The 13,132-nt window shown below is 35.7% G+C and overlaps 1 protein-coding gene across 1 annotated transcript; it reads right to left on the reverse strand.

The window, feature by feature from the left end:
* Window positions 1-411: 411 nt before the first annotated feature.
* On the reverse strand, window positions 412-8,840 carry LOC113782702 (protein LUTEIN DEFICIENT 5, chloroplastic). The gene is made up of 16 exons (XM_027328600.1): window positions 8,593-8,840; window positions 8,287-8,473; window positions 7,793-8,009; window positions 7,596-7,667; window positions 7,313-7,423; window positions 6,965-7,156; window positions 6,596-6,757; window positions 4,892-4,987; window positions 4,709-4,810; window positions 4,130-4,162; window positions 3,927-4,007; window positions 3,748-3,830; window positions 2,458-2,589; window positions 1,493-1,553; window positions 1,273-1,338; window positions 412-1,094 (listed from the first exon to the last, which is right to left on the reverse strand). The coding sequence occupies exons 1-16, from the start codon at window positions 8,726-8,728 to the stop codon at window positions 906-908; spliced, it is 1,920 nt and encodes a 639-aa protein (XP_027184401.1). The 5' UTR covers window positions 8,729-8,840; the 3' UTR covers window positions 412-905.
* Between the last annotated feature and the right edge of the window lie 4,292 nt (window positions 8,841-13,132).

The following is a 13,132-nucleotide window of genomic DNA, read 5'->3' on the forward strand; positions in this document are numbered from 1 at the left end:
TTGAATTGTACCAAATTAGGCGATCCTTTTGGTTGTGAGGATGGATTCCTGTCTCAAGCAGCTAGTCCTAGCAGTTTGTTTGTCGAGGACATAATCCTGTAGTTTTCTTCTTAGATGCAGTTCTCCAATGGACTTTGAAGGATTTTCAACTAGATGCTTTGTTCACCTCTACAAGGAAATGGAGTGAAAAGGCAGTAGTGCACCAACAGCATAAAATCTTTCGTTTTGTTTGTCTGTTACTTGACTCGTGGGCAAGAATGCAGCAGGCTCTGTTTTCCTTTCCCTTTTTTTCTTAAAGTTTTTTGCTTCGATTGTGGGGTTCGAAGGCCCCAAGTGAGAGATCCAAACGTGTATTCTTTGCGCTCAGAAGTTTTTCAGAACTTTGGGTGATGAAACGTGAGTCTGTAGAAATATAGAGCAAAGAAGCTTGGGGCAGCGGTAGATAAACTGAGGAAAAATAACGATCCTGGCGAAGCAAATGGAGGATTGATCGACCTAAATAAGCTATTGTTAGATAAATTGATACAATACTAGCTGACTGGAGAAAACAAGAGGTTTTTTCGTTCATCAAAATCTAGATACAAGATTTACAACCACAAAGGCTTCAAAAGCCATCATACTGCATAGACTTTCTGCATTTGGTGATGGACTTGGCAGCAGTCACAACTCTTTTCCACCTTCCCTTGACATTATCACGCTTGCTGCGGAACTAATGATGCCATTGGATTGGATTTAGGCGTGAGAGAGATGGGGAACATAGCCTTTCTCATCCAGAAATTGGTTCGCCTCGAAAACACCATACGTTGCAAACGTACACAAGCAGAGCAAAGGTAGCCTTTTCTCATCCGGTACTTAATTCACCACTTAATATGCGATTTGATGTTGCAGCCACGAACATTTGGAGACTAGGAAACAGAAGGGGAAACTTCACTTTTCTGATCGGGTGCTGTGCTGATATCTGAAACGTTCACTGAAGAATCGCTTCTCACCGCCGGTATCTCCAATGTGGGGACTATAGGAGGCCTCATCCTCCTTGTAACAGTCATCTTCAAGCCTTGTGTTGTGTGTATTGTTGCCCCTGTAGTCATTTGAACCTGCAGACAACTCAATTCATGTAAACATGTATTTGATTCAACTTCACAAATTGAGAGTGGATGATCAGATAAACTTCAAGCAAATGGAGTTCGATTCTTAGCAACATCCAGTTATTGTGCTTCCGAATACAGAATTGAATCTCTGTGAAGTTGCAAAAGAGAACTCAATATAACTTACAGGAGGAGCTCCAACTGCCATTTGAAAATTGAAGCGTTGAACAAGCATTGAAACTGCAACTATGGTCTGTTGATTAAAGAAACATCGAGATTACAACCAAAATACAGGTATAGTTTTCAAAAAACAGAGATAGCAGGGCTCTATCAGGTAAAGAAATCATGTATCGTGCTGTCAATATCATCTACTGACTTACAAGTGAAGTACTTGACTAAAAGATTACCTCAAAGGAAGCAAACATGTCTCCAACACACTTTCTTGGTCCCCCTCCAAATGGCAAGTAGCTGAAATCGTAATAACATGAGAAAATAATTCTAGCTTCTCAAAACACGGTATGTATGCATTTAATGAGAAGCAGAAAAAAGTTGCTAAGAATAAATTGACAGAAACTAACAGCATACCATTTCAGTATCCATTATAATATCAGACAAAAGTCTCTTTATCAGGTATAATTAATTACAAAGCTTTCAATTTTTTCTCTCCTAAGTCCTGAGAGATATTCATTCCAGAATTCCAACTAAACCAATTTCAGGGCAATTGATCCACTACTGGTTGATGTGAATTACCTCCTCTCTGCATACGAGTGCTTTCTAGCATCCATAAATAACAGATCACACACAAATCCCAGAGAGAATCATACACAAACATGTGCTCATGTTTGGCAATAGACATATCAATGTATGTGCACAGTTGTATTTATTAGCAATTGTCTAGTGTAACTTGTACTCTCCTATTTATCTGTCATACCCATGAAAATGGAATCAATCCCCAACATGCATCTATGGCTTATATTTTCTTCAAAATGAAAGAAACATGCTCCTTTTCTCACTTAAATGGGGACCTTCACAAATTTTGAGCATACACAAGTACAACTGTTTAAAGCTGATAATTTCCAGGTGCCCTAAAAGTATCAGAGCTCCATGCACATGTTAGTCCCTCAACGTTTTTCCAAAAATGGATGTCATGCTGTTTCTGTACAGCCCAATCTCCTAAACTGTACCAGTCATTCCTCCATGAAAGAAAAACGCAAATCATATAACATAAAATAAAATAAGAAAATATATAAAGCTTAAACGATGAACCATAAGCAGCAACTATCACAAAAGAATTCATAAATAATAATAATGATGATCATGATGATAAAACCTTGAGCAGGAAGACTACATAGCCACAAACAAGTGAATTTACCTGAAATCCTGGTTGGTCTCATTTGGATTAGGTCCATCCAGAGGCCATCTTTCTGGGTTAAATCTCTCTGCTTCTTCCCAACGTTTGGGACAATGATGCAGGTTCCAAACAGAAATAAAAATATCTTCACCCCTGTATCAAAAGAGAAAAAATATTCTTCAATTCTGTGGATACATCATGAAAATTGTCCAAGAAGACTGAAAGTGGAGGAAGCAACACTGGCAAACTTATAAGCTGAAACCATTCAGAAGCCTTTTTATTATTTGTTGCAAAATCAGGTTAAAAGCAAAATATTACTCTAAATTAGTGTTGAGAAGTTTGTGCAGGTTAAGATATCACGTGCCAGAATTTTAATCTTGGTCTTTTCCTGTATTTGTGTCCACTTGTAAAGGGAAGATCAGTCGAGCAGTCACAAAAGCTTAGATTTCTCCAAAAATGAGAACCAACATGTCACAACCTGGGTGCAACAAACTTGTATTGAATTAGGAGAAATTCAAAAATTTTAGCCAATTACTAATGATGAGTGTCAACCACTAATCTCCACCCTTTGACTCTGTCATCTGTCTTTAGAAATGTAATATGCATTGGTTCCATAACGCAGCCTTCGGTAGGAGTAAATGTTAAAACAAGAAACAAGCATAATTTTGGATCTCCCAAGGAAATAGATAGGAGATGTATCAGATGTCTTGAACTTGTCACCAAGCCTTCATTTGGATTTCTCCCAGATTAGCTCACCCTAGGATCTGGAGACTGAAAAATTTTGTTCCAGCTAAAGCACCTTATCACACTTAAATGCAAGGAGATAGAACATGCAAATTTTCACCAGTTTGACTTTAACATTCCTAGGATGCCAGAAATCATATTACAATGGCAGGATTACAGAGGTAAACTAGTGTATATGTCTAAAAAATTCATAGTAAGTGTGCCTACAGCTCCAACAATGCCAGACATAATGGAATTCAGATGTGAATGGATCAGAATGTTGGAATGTTCCTTTGAGCCTGATTATAATATGGCACAAAGTAGGAAAAAAGCCAATTGCCCTGCATTTTTTAAACAACTAAACCCAAAATAAAATAAATAAAATTGATTTAAGCTGACCTATAAATAGAATAAACCAAATACATCCTAGTCTCTGTTCTTTTATTGTAAAGTTAATTTAAGCTGACCATCTATAATTGCCTTTTATCTTGTGCAAAGTAAAGAATACCTAATAAATACAATTCCTGCATGCCTTGGGTCCACGAAATAACAATTTTGGCTTAAAAAAAATGAACAAACAATTTTGACCTTCTTATTGGGTACTCTCCAAGCATGTCATTTTCAAGAGAACGGCGGATTAAAACTGGCGGCTGTGGATAGAGTCTCAAGGACTGCAAAATGACAAAACTAAGACAATAAGAAAAAAATCCTGCATACTACCCAAAAACTGGTTGATTCTTAATGAATTACAAAGAAATGCTTCTCACTTCATTAATCACTCGAGTTGTGTATTTCAGTTTCTTCAGGTCTTCCATGGTTGGAAACCGATCACCAAGAACTGCATCCACCTGAAACAACATTTTGAAATATAAGATATCGATCTATTATTGTTATAGCACTTATATTATTAGTTAAAACAGAGATTGTGGAATTTAATGCAGCCACAAAAAAATCCAAAGTTTCAACCTACCTCATTTTGAAGCTTGGCTAGCACACTAGGTTCCTGCAGTTATTAGCCCAAGACACAAAAACAACTATCATATAAGCTCAACCATTGTAGAAGATAATTTAACATTGGCAAAGCACAAATTTACTTTCAACAGTCATGGTTAAAAATTACACATTTAGGCAGAGATGTTGTCTTGGCAGGGGGAGGAGTTAGAGAAGAAATAACCAAGAGAACCAAACTTGTAGCTTTAACCAAAACTGTATAAGTTAAGCACTTACCAGAACGAAGCAGCAATGGAATGGAAAGATATTACAGAATTTGTAGTTAATAGTAATTGTGTGGCATATGCTTTCTCAAGAAAAATACTGATCAACATTATGTTGTTATCATCTGAAAAGATGTACTCCAAATTCTCAAATTACCTAACTTCTAGGAAAGTTTGTTAATCAACATAGTCTGCATCTGTAAAGTTCTGAATATGCCCAAATTGCATAGTGATAGCTGTACAACTACTATATGAAAATAAAATGCTTCTTCACTTCATGGACAAACACATTTCAAAGAAGTTGAGTAGTAAAACAAATAGAATAAAATAAAAACCTTGGAAAGAAGATAAAATGTCCATGTCAGTACTGCAGCAGATGTCTCATGCCCAGCTATCAGCAGTGTCATCAAATCATCGCGCAGTTGTTTGCTAGAGACCTAATACTTAGTACATGAGAACCTTTGTAGAAAAAAATAATGATGCAGTAAACATAATAACAAGGCACAAAAGATGTTTACATCGTCGCCAGATGCTAGCAGAAAATGAAGAATACTAGGATCTTGTTCATTCATGTACTCCTCATGGAACAGCAACTCTTCTTCATCTACCATTCTCTGCAATTAGTAAAGATACAGATTTAAGAAAAGATGAATTAGTCCTGAATAGGTGAGGTTCTCTAGTCTACTTCAAGATATATAAGTTGCATCGGGTCCACGTACTCGGGATAAGAAGACCTCGTAATATTTTAGAACAACATGTACTTGGGGTGTAAAGACAACACCAAAGTAGTTTTTAGCATACACCAGCAGTTTTCATGTTAAGCCAAACAAGGCAGAATAAGCAGCTTGCAAATCCAGCATGAGCTACTAGTAGCATGTGTTATTTACTGAAGTATATTGAAAAGAAATATGTGCTCGAGAAAGGAAGAGAAAAGAACCACTCCTGTGCCTGGACATATAAGATACATCTTAGGAGGCGTTAAAAAGATATTTGCTTCTTAATTCCTTTGATGTGTAAATTCTTCCTTATACATCCTAAGAGGTCTTAACAAGATATTTGTCTCTCAAATGCTTTGATGCATAAATTGTTCCTTTCACTTCCTAACCAAAAGTAAAGGGTGCACAAGCACAATTTCCAAGCACGGTTAAGATGATTTATATTTTGTTATTGGAGCCACATACAAATTAGCTAAACCACTATAGCCATCAAAAGGGTCTTAACCCACACTATCATCTAATCATTACAAAAGAAAGCATATAAACTACAGATTTGATGCTGCATCAGGTGAATCCTGTTTCCACAAAAAGCATCAAATACTACATATGCTTTTTTTAGTCCTTGAATGATTTACCTTTCTTACTAACACACTAATAGAGTTTTTCCCATTGCTGATCTAAAAGTAAGAGAGTAAACGCAGTTTCTCCCTGAAGTTGATCACTAAAGCAGATAGTGTGAAGTTCGTTTACCTTTTCTAAAATAAAATTCATCTTCTTTCACCCTAACTATTATACATACGAGAGACATGAATGATGCAGGGAGAAATGCTGCCATGAAGAAGCAAAAACATGAAAGTGTGGATAATTTATTCGAAACAGAAAAAATGAAGGTGAAAGGACAACGAGATGAGAGAAAATTCAGAACCACAATAACTGGATTAACATGAATAGATTGCAACAAAGATGAGCCAGTTCTGAAATCTGTAAACTACTACAGATGAAACTGAAATGCAGGAAATAACAGGATTAACATGGATAGATTGCAACAAGACAGTCCTTTTCTGAATCTTGTGAAATACTATAGTTGAAACTGAAATGCTAAAAAGAAAAAAAAAATTGCCCAATAATTGAGAAACTGTTATAGTATAACTAAGCACTAAATTAGTTCAAAAGATGAATGTTGTTTGAATTTGACTTTGGGGTTACACATAAGGTTTTGATTATTTTTTGGACCTTTTCTCTCCTATGAATTAATGAAAACAAGGAAGCAAATCTGAATGCCTCAACTTGATTTAACGATTTTTTGGCTCTGTTGAACAGTTCAAAGTAAATCCCTGAACAGGCAATATACAGCATGTCAACATGTCAAAACCGAAATTATCTTTTTGGATTAAAAAAAAAAGATCAAAACTGAACATGCTGGTACCAGAGAAATAAGATAAAAAGGATGAAAAGAATTTTAGCAAGTTAAAAAAAAAAGACTATAAATCACAAAAATAACTTTACCTTACAAATTGCAATCAGATCGTTCAGTGTGTCATTCACTAGCTTGAGAGCAGCGTTAACCTTCTTTTGACTAGGTGAAATATCTTTCCAAATGGGAATCTCCCATACAGGAATTGGAGCAACACTTCGATCCTCAGCTTCTCGCAGTACAGTATATACAGCCTGTAACAATAGCAGAATTCAGACACCATAAGTCCATCAAACTTTGAAAGTCTTGAGAACAGGACAATTTCTTCTTATCGAAGTTCGGTATTCATGCCCTTAGTTAGGATGTTGAAATTTCATGTTATTTTCCAGCAAAGCTTCTTGATTTAGCAACACAACCTTCAAGCAATACAAGATACTTGTAATAGAAGAGGATGTGAATACCTCAACTATTCCTGTATCAACTTTTAACGAATCAAAATCATAATTAAATACAGCTTTCCCGATAATATCCAATGTTAGCCGGGAAAAAAGCGATTCCATTTCTACATCCTCGCCATTAGAAGCTGCTTCATCAAGCTTTCTGCAGAGCCTATCTGTTGCTTGTCCAAACAAACTGATCATTGCAGCAACATACTGCACAACACACAATTGAAAGAGAATCAGCAGTGGAGAAGCCTCTCGCCAAAGAATAAACCCGATGCAAAGTTTGGCCAATGAAATTGAGCAGGATACCAACTGGCAACAACCGGCATTGAAATGGGAAGAACAGATGCATAAACTCCAGGATACCTTTTTATGTAAAGCGGGGACTATAGCACGTCGTCTAACACGCCAAACCTCCCCATCAGCAGGTATGAGTCCCTTGCCCATCACAAATTCCAAAATCTCAGCAAGGACGCCCTAGTTGTCAAGAATATCGAGGAGTTAATTTCCCTCATTAGTGCAATGCTGATTTTCCACGTTCATCCTTTTTTCTTTTCACCCTAATGATTCCTTTTTTCCCCTCAAATTCAGAAATAGAAAATGAAAAAAAATACTAAAAATAAGAGAAAGGTATTTCAGTTGCTGTCACCTTTGAATAAGCTTTTGAATTGTCCTTCAGTATATGTTTGGCAATTGATGGATCTGAAACAATTAAAAAGGACTGCAATAGACAAATTGGGACCAATGAGACGCAAATGCCGCAGAGCTAACAGCAGTTTATATCTACAAAAATAAATTCAATAACCACACTATACGGCAAAAGACAAACCAAAAGATTTTACAAACCTTGGGACCAAAGGTCAACCTAAAAATCCCGCCATAAGTGAGGTAAAGCTCATAGAGAGGAATGAAGAAGGCCTCACTCCGGATTGCACTAACCGATCCTTTTGCCTCTGGAATCTTTGGATAATCATCCGCAGCACCTATCTTCCCGAACAAAAACTCAAGAATATCTTTAGGCACCCCCAATTTCAGTAAAGAATTCTTGAGCACTGACGGAAATCTAGTCCCAAACAACACGCAAATAAATAAACAACCAACATTAAGAACAGAACTCCACCAGAAAAAAAAAAATCTGAAAAGATGGCTTCTTGATAACGCAAGCAGCATAAACAGCAAACTCATTCAGACCCACATGAAATATGAGACTACATCATCTTTGTTTTTTTTTTCTTCCCAAAGAATCAAAGCTGAGAATAACTACATTGAAATACAAAATTCGTTTCCAGGTAGGAACTCTAACGCACAATGTGCAACTGATCCTTAAACGAATACATTACCCGGATTTCTCAACTGTAAACTCGCCAGCAGCAATACGGGCAGACAATTCAGCTCGCCTTTTCTCTTCAATAATCTTCTCCACACTCTTGGCGCCGTCCTCCACACCTCCACCTCCACTACCAGGCCCTCTTCCATCCCCATTCGAGTCATAAGCGCACCTAATCACAGCAAAATTTCTACAGCTCCCTGCACAGACAAATTCGCACAACAAAAACAAAAACCCCCCAAAGAAACGAAGAAAATAAGTGAAATACGAGACGATACCAGCATACAAACCAAATAATTCACCATCCCATTACCCCCACCATTTGACTTTGAAGATGACGCAGGTGGAGATAAAGGGTCCACAAATGTGGGTCTGAATTTCTTGTTAGTTGGGAGTTTGGGTTGCAGGGAGTGAGCTGAGAATTGAAGCAGAGGAAGACTTGCAGCAGCAGCCATTAGGAGAATTGTACGTATGATGAGAATTCTGCGAGCCTTGATAAAGTCGAAAATACAAGAAGGCAGTACTAGTAGCAGAGCAATGACAAGAGAGAGTGGGGGTTGGAAGTGGGGCTGCCGTGGGTCGGTTAAACTTACAATATACAAATGTGAAATGTGGCGGCATCGGTATCGCACCAACTGCAAAACCACGGAAAGGTATCTTCGGAGAGAGAGTGGGTCTACTGGTGATGATACCGTTTTGTCGTTCCAGATGTGATGTCTCACGTGTTGGGTTAAGGGTATTTTTTTTTTGGAGAAAAAACAAAACTCCAAAATCATCAAATTGGCATTTAAATTTTTTTTTCTTTTTATTTTTTTTGTGGTGAGTAAGAAATATAATAATGTTAGTAGGGTTTACATAAAATAAGTCAAGTACAGTCGGAGAGTGATACTCTGTCAAATCATCCTCTATATTACAAATAAGTTTTTAGAGATGTTATATCATAAATTAACAATAGATTTCGTTAAAAATTAACTGTTCGTGTAAATACTAGTACGATTGGATATGCGTTCGATTTCAAATTCAGATTACGATTAGCTGTTATACATATGATGATGATGGTAGTGTATTTGTCGTTAATGTATAGAAAATTAATTATTTGTCAGTAAAATTAGCTTTTCTATTAGTTTTAGTGAAAAAAAAAAGCTGCATGATCTCCACATTTAGAATGATCTTTTACTTTTTCATATGTACTAGTGCTCATGGCACAATTAGGGTAAATAAATTGCTAAATTCTTTTAATTTATATTTTTATGAAAAAGAATGGATGGATAATTGATTTTGCATCAAAAATTCTATTGACTCTATGTGGTTTTTCTTGTAAAAGTTTTTTTTTTTTTTTTAAACTCCAATTAACTATTGTTGTTGGTAATGGTATGCACCAATAGACACTTAAAAGCCCGAAAACAGGAAGTCTTGAAAATTAATAAAGGGTAGAAACTAGCCTATATGTATGATTCACACACGTTCAAGAATAAAACCAAATACTGTATTAGTGTATGACTCAGAAAGACAAGAAGTTTGGCATAAAATTGAACTCTATCCATTATTGCTATTTACTAGCTTTGCTTTCGTCTCCTACCTATTAATATTATCCCTGCTCTTTTCTCCTTTTATTTATGGCTATCAAATTATTAACCTTATGCACTTTTAGTCATTTAGCTATTATTTGTATACTTTTAACCCTCTTTACGTCTAATAAAAACGTATATATTTCTAACCATTCTGTCATTTAACTTTTTGGCTTCATACCTGTACTCCTATACTCTATTGCAAGACATAAAAAGCCCTCTTAGATTAATGCAGCACCGTACCCATAGAAGAAAATCATCCAAATTAATCACACTTTTATATATCGGACTTTTTGCCATTGTGGAAAGAAATTATTGTTTGCACAAATTCTTGCCCAATCTAAAGGGTTTCTTGTAAGCTTGGAAGACGTCGTGCAACACCCAAAAAAGACCCGTAACAAAATGGTGCTGCATGAAAACCACAAAATATAACTTATTCCCAAAGGAAATTCGGTTTTAGTCATACAACATTTTTTACTACTTTGCCAACAGAAACTAAAATACATTTTTTTTTTTTGAAGCAATAAACTATCGACATATCATCTCATAGGATCAAATTTTGGGACTTTGCTCTGTGGCCTCGACATGCCTCCAAGATATCGAAAGAGTCAAAGGTTGGGAAAGGATTTCCCCTTATTTTCAGCTGCCATAAATGGGGAAAAAAAAAAGGGAATTTAGAATAAACATTTAATCTCATATTGCAGCCACAATTTAAATTGGGAGAAGTTAAGTTAATATTAGTAAAAGATCTTTTTTGTACCTTGTTGAATCAACACAAAGCATCGCAAAATAGGATCCACAGGCAGACCCATAGCTTCATAAATGGGATCATACAATGAACTTATACGATACCTACAGCAGGAATTTTAGAGTTAATAATTAACATGGAAAAAATAGAGATAAATGTAATACTAAATGTTATTATTATAGGCCATGCAAAATTTTGTCACCTTTTGTTAGGAAATGTACCAGCTGCAATTGGATCTTGTGTAGCTTGAGCTTGAAAAAACCCACTTCTTGGTCGATTCTCAGATGATTCGCTGTGTTCATCCTGAAATAAGTTTTGTTATATGGCAAATCAATTATTTTCAACACGTATCCAAAAAGAAAGAATTTGATGTAAGTCATTGGGTTCTTGTGCTTTAATTTTCACTTTTGGATTCTTATCCTTTGAACTTCTTCTTTTAGTGTAAACGGAACGATTCGAACCCGAGAACTTTTGGATTCTTATCCTTCGAACTTATTCTAGTTTATGCCCTTAATTCAATTTGGCACTACATAGAGGACAGAAACAACAATTTACCCTTAAAAGGCAATGGTAACAAGATCATACCTGTAGCAAAGAAGGATATATACTTCTTTCATGAGAGCTATGTGATCCCCTTAACAAATCTGAAAATGTTTGAACGCCTGGTGACCTACGAGGGCAAAAAAAAAAAAAAAAGTTTCACTATATTCATTATAAAACCAAGATTTTGTGTTTGTTTCTTGAGTAACACCTATTTAAGGTAGAAGCTCAATAAGAGCTAACAGTTAAAGATTTCAAACAATGTGAAACAAACAGGTCATGCAACATGTTATCTCGTATGGTTGATTTGCAGGTAAAAAGGAATTTTTGGCAATAATGTTGGCTTTACGTCGTTTTGTAATTTCTTGCTCTTGAAATCCAAATTAGGAAAACTTTTGATGAGTATAGTTTGGAAAATCTTTACAATTTTCTTTTTTTTTTCTTGCAACTTATGTAAATAATGACTAGAAACTACCTCAAATAAATTGGACTCTGATTATGTGTAGAATCACATGAAATTTTGTATGTGAAGCAAACTAACAAAAGAAATAACATTAGCCTATTTGTAGAAAGTGGAACTTTTTTTTTTCTTTTTTGGGGTGTCATTTACAAACCACGAGAATGCATAATGCAGTAATAAAAAGGTTGTCAGTTCTTACCATTGTAGGCCTGAAATTTCATTTGGCTTAACTTGGTTCTGAAATGGCCTGCTGACTTGGTTTGCGTTGGATCCAAACCGCTGATGATTTGCATTCTGAAATATACAAGAGTGGCAAAAATATGCTAATCTGCTCGACTTACAGAATCAAAATAATTCAACATCCGATTAATCTTTGCGCAAGATGGTTATTTTAATTTTCTGTCTGATATAATTGGATACATTATATTGAATAAGCTTTACCATTTTTAAATGCTAATTAGCATGGTCTACCATGAATAACTTTTCCTCAACATGGTTTAATTTTTGTCAAAAACTTCAAAAAAGAGATCCAGTTCCTTCAAGAAAAGGGTTGATCATCATAAGAACGTAATGCCATAGATGCATGGTAATGACTAAGGCCTAAATTTTTTTTCTGGGGGGGGGGGGAGTGGGTGTGTGTGTGTGTGTGTGTGTGTGTTCAAGCATGCAGTCATACACTTTTTTGATCAGCAGATGGAGAAGGAGCCAAGAACTGAAATGTTGGAACTATTGGTTCCTTTTGATCCTCTTGGGGAACATTTTCAGGATGAGAGTTGGACAAACTAAGTTCAACCCCTGCAGCTTTCCATCTACAAAATACCAAAAGCAATTAGAATCAAATACTAACAATTGTAGAATTCTTTAATTTTTGGATATGAAATTGGTTTCTGCATTAGCAATCTCCATATAGGAAAATACCCTTTTGGAAATGGATTCAGAGATGGAGTAGGATCATGATTCTTGGCATGCTTTTTGGTTTCTTTGGGTGAAGAGGATGACCCCTTTGGTGTCCCTTGGTTCTTCTGGTCCTGTGAAATAAGTACTTCTTTGAGTATCAAAATTAGAACAGTATATTTACTAAATCAAAAGGTGTTCTGGCAAAAAAAAAAAAAGAAGAAGAAGATATATATCATCATCTGAGCATTTATTACTACTTGGGCAAGAATTAATTGTACCCCTTGGACTTGATAGATTTTAAGACAAAGAAAAGCTATTGTAAATTGAATTTCTTCTACCTTCTTTAATTAAAGAACCAGAGACCATACCTTATTTTGAGCTTTACACGTCCGTGCCCTCTTGGTAACCCTCTTAGGCATCTGGAAAATGGCCTTTGGTAACCTTCTTAGACTTTTTTTTTTTAAAAAAAATCTTGAATGACCAAAAACAAAAATGACACAAAGTGAGAATTTCAAAATTTATGTATAAAAAAAAACAGAATTACCTTCTAAACTAAACTGAAAATCAATGCAAGAAAATGAAACTTTGCAATAAATTAAAGATGAAGAATTTTCTTTTGGAGATGGATGATGTGTGATCCATCCAT

The sequence above is a fragment of the Coffea eugenioides genome, chromosome 9 (genome assembly GCF_003713205.1).
Source record: "Coffea eugenioides isolate CCC68of chromosome 9, Ceug_1.0, whole genome shotgun sequence".
Lineage (NCBI taxonomy): Eukaryota > Viridiplantae > Streptophyta > Magnoliopsida > Gentianales > Rubiaceae > Coffea > Coffea eugenioides.

What these genes read in the sequence shown, in the direction of transcription:
- LOC113782702 (XM_027328600.1), bottom strand. Translation starts at nt 8,728, where the DNA reads ATGGCTGCTGCTGCAAGTCTTCCTCTGCTTCAATTCTCAGCTCACTCC. An exon ending in ATCTGATTGCAATTTGTAAG is followed by an intron (nt 4,988 to 6,595) that starts GTAAAGTTATTT and finishes TACTAATTGCAG; the next exon opens with AGAATGGTAGATGAAGAAGA. An exon ending in CAACTCGAGTGATTAATGAA is followed by an intron (nt 3,831 to 3,926) that starts GTGAGAAGCATT and finishes GTCATTTTGCAG; the next exon opens with TCCTTGAGACTCTATCCACA.